At 39.6% G+C, this 6,912-nt stretch overlaps 1 protein-coding gene across 1 annotated transcript; it reads right to left on the bottom strand.

Annotated features, from left to right (window-relative positions):
- Window positions 1–261: 261 nt before the first annotated feature.
- Window positions 262–5,096, bottom strand: LOC125380027. The gene is made up of 5 exons (XM_048395999.1): window positions 4,758–5,096; window positions 4,386–4,565; window positions 3,910–4,193; window positions 2,165–3,624; window positions 262–1,918 (listed from the first exon to the last, which is right to left on the bottom strand). The coding sequence occupies exons 1-5, from the start codon at window positions 5,094–5,096 to the stop codon at window positions 1,599–1,601; spliced, it is 2,583 nt and encodes an 860-aa protein (XP_048251956.1). The 3' UTR covers window positions 262–1,598.
- Between the last annotated feature and the right edge of the window lie 1,816 nt (window positions 5,097–6,912).

Genomic DNA, 6,912 nt, shown 5'->3' with positions numbered 1-6,912 from the left:
CATCAAGTGTTGTTTTGTTTCAAACAAAATGGCGGCGCCCAGTCAAGACGATCTGATCGATAATCAAGATCTATATTGTAATAAAAAGGGTCTTACATCGCGAAGTGCATCAATTCTCGCATGCATCTTCATTAAAAACATGAACAGATTTGGAAAATATCTGTTGACAACAAGTTGGTGGTGCACATGCTTTGGAAATCCTGCAATCGACCGAAATCTGCAATATAGTTTACGAACCGGATTATGATTTCATTGCGCGATTTTAATTGGATTATGCATAGACTCGTTAGTCCAGCTAAAATGTAACTCCATTATACCAGCCTAGTTCGTCATGGGTGGAAACTGTATAGTCAGTTAACTCTCTTGCCTCGGGAAGATGCCTGACCATGGAACCAAGAAACCTGTGGAATGACAGTCTGTTCTTCCACAGTGAGTGAGTGAGTATGGTTTTACGCCACTTTTAGCAATATTCACGCTTAAACCGCTAGGCTACGCCACCGCCCCTATCCTTCCAGCACAGCTTGGCGTAATGCCGCAAATTCTGTGGTCCTGGTTGACGTTGACGTAAACGTCTGTCAAGCTCATCCCACAGATGCTCAATTGGGTTAAGATCTTGTTAGCTTGACTACCACGGTAGTACATTATTGTTCTAAGCCCTCTTGAAACTGTGTGGGGACGGGAATTATCAAGCTGCGCCTGGTGCGCCTGCGACAAGTTGCACCTGGTGCTTGCAGAGTCGGGACAACGTGACGCACACTTGCTCTGTTGCCGTAGACATGAACAAGATCTGTTACTAGTCCATGAAAGACGGTTCCCCACATCATGACACTTTCTCCATCGAATCTGTCGACTTCTTGTCTGTTGCCGATACACATGCACCCGCTTTACCTCCTTTGAAGAAGGAAACCGGATTTGTCACTTATTTCAAAATTCACCTCGTTTGAATGATTTTAGAAACAACATGTGTCATAAACTTCCCTGTTAAACCCCTGAAAACGCCATGGCTTGCACGTAAAGATTGCTTATCAGATTCCCAAGAAATGAAGTCATACAAATAAATGTGAAAGGTAATTGATATCAAAGACGTTGCTTTGTGACACTTTATCAGTAAAAATAATATGTAGACTTTGTTTTTCTTTCGCAACGCGGACAACTTCCATCCACAAAATATAATTTCGAAAATATTGTTACCACCAATGCGATTCTCGCAGGATCTGGACGCATGACGTACATAAGCTAAAAGGTTAGCATATATTCAGTTTTGAAGAAATTGAAAGGGTCATGTCTAATATTTCTTCAAGAATGAAAATGGAATTTCACTTTTCCTTTTGTCTCAAGTTCAGATTTGATTACAGTGAACCAGTTTCAGTCCTAAGAGCTTTGAAAAAGCCTATCTGTAGTAGAAGTCTTACATTCACGTATGGTAACTACATACCAATTCTTGCAATCACTTAGTAATGCTATCATTACTCAGAGAGTTCCGGCTTTAATGCCATATGATGCAAAGCTGTAGGAAGATCTCGACTGAAGACACTTGTTGATGTACTATTTCGGAGTATGTTTCAATACAAATGTTGTTTCAATTAGATCCCAACGCGTTAGTGAGAAGTAAAAGTGTCCTTTTTGAATGGTCTTCTATCTCGACGCGCACGTCTTATCTTCTCTGCTATATCAACCCGACCAATGTGTCTCATTGACTCCTCCATATTTCTCATTAGATTTGCTTTACCCGAGTGTTTTTGATACCATGCCATTAAAAGCTTGAAGCGAGGGTCCCAGTTTTCTCTCATTGCTCTTTCAACAATGACTGTAATGTTGTCAGATCCCATTCCTAAATCTACCATGACCTGTTGCCATTCTGGAGTCGTGAGGGCATGACTAAGTCCCAGCAGACTGCTCTCACTCAGGAGTGGATTGCCTAGAACAGTCAAAAACATATCTAAAACATATATACATTAAGAAAGTATGTAAAAGATATCGATGCACTTTCACATATCAAAATATATTTGTTAATGGTTAACCTCCACGAACACCTGTTATCATAACTATGTGATAATGAATCAAAAACACATGCTCTTAAAATAATCGGAATCTCAACATAGATAATTTAGGCTCCACAACAACAAAGCATACTGAAAACATTTTAAATATGAATAAAGCTCACCAAGAGTTCCAAAGGATGAGGCTTTGGTAGGTCCTCTTGGTTCTTTGACTGCTATAGGAGGTAACTTGGCACTAGGTTTCTTGTGTCCTCTTTGGATGCCATGGTTGTGTTCAGTGTCTGGCGTTGTGAGGGTGTCAGCGAGTGTCGACTTCCTCCTACAGCTATTTTTATCCTTGGTCGAACATTGCAATTCAAAGGCATGTCTAGGGTTGATTGAAAAGCTTGTTTCATCTCTTGTTAGAATTCTCCGAGGCATTTTATCACCAGCCACTCCCGGAATATTGCTTCCCAAATGTGGTGTATGGAGTTGTCTTTCTGGCATGTTGCTTTTTGTAAGAGTTGTGTGGTTTCGTGAAAATACCTTTGGCTGTAATGGGTGATGCTCATTGACTGATGTCCTGGGATTTAGAATTTTAGGGAGAGGTAATGTTGGTGTACCTACCATATTGCGTTTCTGTACGTTTCTGTTAGGTTTCTGTTTCAGAGGTGTGCAGGCACTAGCATCTTCTCTGTTGTTGGACATAGGGGAGATGGTAAGTTCCTCTGTGAAAATCCCAGACGTTGAATCATTGAACGCTGTCAGACTGTCAAAATCTTTGGCTAAATGACCATGGCTTTTAATGCACGTAGCGGGACTCGGTGTCACAGATAACGTATGACTGATTTTCCGTTGTTTAGTTGACGCTTCACTAAGAGAATGTTTTCTCACAGAGCCAACAGTATGTCCCCGCATTGATGCACTCATATGTGGCGTGCTGACTGCTGTAGTGTATATAGTTGTTATGTCACTAAGATGCCCACCACATACAGTAGCTTCCCTTGCAGCGTCTGTCTGTACAGTGGGATAATTAATATCATATCTGGCATTCAGTACTACTTGATTGTTTGGAATTTGAGCATTACCAGGGTTGATATAGTTGTTAGCAGCTTCCTTGATATGATCTCTGTCTTTGCTTTGAGTCTGTTTATTGAGGTTTAGTGTTTTATCCAATGGGTAATCTACATAAAAGTGAATCTCATGCCACTTATCTGACCCAATCTTAATTGTCACTATGCCATATGACACCCTACGCATAAAACCCACTCTCTTTATTCTCATGTCCACAAAGTTTTCTTCCGATGTTGATGTGTACTGAAAAGTAAGATTTTTCATTTCTCTTTTATCCACCAGTTGTATATTACCAGAAAAGGATATCCTGATCCGTTCATCCCGTAAAACGTCAATATCTGGCGATCTGCTTTGTTTGATTTCGTGGAATCCTTTTTCCTGTCTATACCTGACCCTGCTTCCAGCATTTGGGGATTCCACCACTTCAATAGTAATACACTTACAGTTAATTCCTGCAGCTCTCGATAGAAATGTTAAAATCTTGCATTTGCTGAGCTCATTTCTCTGCAACATGGCACATTCTATTAATCTGTCATCGCTCACCCCTGGGCGTACAAGTGTAGCTTGGCAACTGCAAAATATACATAAATATGCTCCATGTTATACAATATAGAGCATAATCTATTTTCAGACAGTTACTAGTATATTGATAGTTTGTGAATGAAGACTTCAGGACGTTTTCTTGACAGATGAATACTCCAACTTAAATTCGTGGTATTTTCGTATTTTATTTCCATTTCAAATATAAACAAAAATGAAATCCCAAATAGTCAAACTTTAATCAGATTTTCACAATGAAAATACATTATACAATTCAACGTATGATGTACCTTAACGGTTTTGCCTTAATGCATACCTGTTTGTACCGGTAGTGCCGTGTGACATTCTCACAGATCCATTGCTTATTCCATGGTCACCCGAAGACACACTGTAAACCCCATTTTCGACATTCAACCATTTTACCTCCACCTCGTCCGATCCAGTATCTTCAATTGGCAGTTCCACCTCCGCGGGTTTATTGAAAGCTCTATCAACTGCATATCGTACAGATAGTATGTCAGATAGAGCATATATTCCCTCACAAACGCCCGGGTCATAAGCTCTGTACCATTCCAGTCTGTTCATGCTGGTCGGCTGAATCTGAAGAAACATCCACAGACTCAAATGCCCGAGAAAGAAGCGCACTTAATATTCCCTTTTTCATGATCAATTTCACTATTCGCATTTATTTATTCCTTTTAATATGGCAGTTTATACTTGTTCATGCTCAATAGGCTAGATGCTATATCATAATATTAGCTTCATATAATTAGCCACAAATGTTGTCTATACCTGGATGGAAATAGTCATTTCCGTGTCCACGGCTCCATCTGGTACTTCGACTCGAATCCTTTGATCTTTGCTTGAAACGAATGTGTATCCTCTTGGTGTGATATTGATAACCTCTCCACGCTGCCTGGCATACACCACGAAGTAGTGTAAATTCTCTACTTGAAAGCATGCAAGATCATCCTGTGGGCAAAGACCATGCAAAACAGTGAAGTGTAACATGATTGTGTGTGTATTTGTCCAGACATAGAATAGGTGTAACAACGAAATTTGATGACGATTTCTTCTGTGTTGTTATATCATACTGCAATATGTTTAGTGGATAACTCTGCAATTATTATTAGGTGATTTATGTCGTATTTCTTATTATTTTACCTCATAATTAGCTTCATCAGACGTCCACGCTTCCCACTTTTTGAAGACCATGAATTGCAACAGATCTCTTTTGTCTAGCTTTGTGGATGGCAGGTGCAGGGGTAGCTGGAGTTTGTATGGTGTATTGTTTACCTGAGGGAAACCATTCCCAACGACCCTGTACAGATCACTGACCATCATGTCATTATCTGTCCGGGAAAACTCATCCAGAATCAGTGTCCTATCTTCAGCACATACAGGCTCAACATGGCAGTCGATGTCAGACGCCCCTGTAGGTACTTTGAGAAGTATTCCCTTCCCCAAATCTTGATCCCTGAAGCAAAAGGAGCTATGAGCCATGTGGTGTTATTTTTGTGTGTACACATGTGAAATATGTTCAGGTGTTGACCTCGAGCACACCTAATGTAATTATCTATGGTGGCTGGGGGATAGATTCAATTATTACCCAAATCTGGAGAGGGATCGTGAATTAACTATTTGGTAATTATGATTGGCTCAATAATTAATTACGTAATTTGATTGGCTGAAACTACTTTTTGTTCGTTTGTAAATCTAAAAGCAGTCACAAAAACGATCACCCATGACCCTGAATAGAGTTAAACCCAGTGACACAAAACACACCCCTTTTATGTATTCTTTCTTAAGGTAAGATTAGATATGAATCTCATGCATCGTATTTTGCATTCATATTTTATCATGTTTATGATAACAAACAATTTTAAATCGAGATCTGGACATTGGTAGAATATAAACAATCAATCCAAGATGGCATTTCTCGCGTCCAGCAAAGGATAAAACAAAACATCGGTTCAGATAATGACCGAAGTCTGACTGTGCAATGGATGTTCTCTTTTCACGCAGAAGGTTCGCGATAAGCATATTCATGAACATGTACATGCTAAGCGCGAACCTTCTTTGTGAAAAGAGAACATCCATTGCACGGTCATACAACAAGCATGTGATCCAACGAATATGGCATATTTTCAAAATCATTCCCACTGCTAGAACCTATATTCTGTTTTCGTGATTCATTCGGGGAAACTTTTGTGAAACAAAATTCCATATCATAGAACAGTAAAAACAGTAATTACATCACAATCCGAAATGAAACGTCGATTTTTAAATGATGTTACAACTTGGCTTACGTGCCGATGTCCCAATAGAAACATGACGGATGTCACTGCTCAGCTATAAGGCAGTCCAAATAAGGTCACGTCAGGACAGTGTAATGAACGAAATTGTACTTATGCAAGTGAAAAACTCGGTATTCTCCTGACGAAAGTTGATCTTGAAAATCACAAACATGATTTTCGATAATCGTATTACTTTGTTGATGTTGGGACACAATTCGGTCGTCAGATTCTTCTGATTTGATATGAAGTTTGCTGCTAGTAATATGCTCCAAGTCCAAATCGAATGACTTTTGTTTTGATAGCGGTCGACGATTCTTTTCAGTTGTAGTTTTACTGATAGTAAATAGATATTATCACGCGAGTGTGTTTTGGGATTATAAATATCCCGTATTAGGAATAAACATTGTAGTTAGCGACAGTATACTGACGTCGAGCCGAAAAGTCCTCATTTTAGCCAAACGCTAGGCAGGACAACAAAAAGTTTCATCTTTCAACGTCTTTTGGTATCACGCGGCCGGGAATCGAACACCGGACCTTTCGGTCGCCGGGTGGACGCTCTACCACAAGACCACGGAAGCAGTTCCATGTCAAATAACTGAGAAATACTACAACGCGACGTATCTTTGTGATCAGTAAAGGCATAATAACTGGGAATGAAGTGCTTTGCAGCTCTTTCAGACTTGTGGCAACGGTAATATCGTGATGCAAAACAATAGGCACACAAGGCCATTTTACACAAGCTTATCATTGCTTTGTGTACTTGCAGAGCTCTAACCCATTCATATATATCAATAAATACTCTATGTGATAGATGTTTCGAAAAGGTCTCTCTTGGGAAATATATATGTGGTTAACAATATATAGGAAAGAATTAGACATGAAGGATTCTGAGAAAGAACAGTATCTGCAAGTTTTGAGTGACATCGGTTTGTCCACAGCATGCTAGCACCAGTAAACGCCATCCCCATATTCATAAATTCTTCTCGATGAGATTTGACAGTAACCTGAAACGTTAATTCATT

The sequence above is a fragment of the Haliotis rufescens genome, unplaced genomic scaffold, assembly GCF_023055435.1.
Source record: "Haliotis rufescens isolate VD_foot unplaced genomic scaffold, xgHalRufe1.0.p SCAF_15, whole genome shotgun sequence".
Lineage (NCBI taxonomy): Eukaryota > Metazoa > Mollusca > Gastropoda > Lepetellida > Haliotidae > Haliotis > Haliotis rufescens.
The sequence above is the reverse complement of the archived record's forward strand: the minus strand, read 5'-3'. Positions and strand labels throughout refer to the sequence as shown.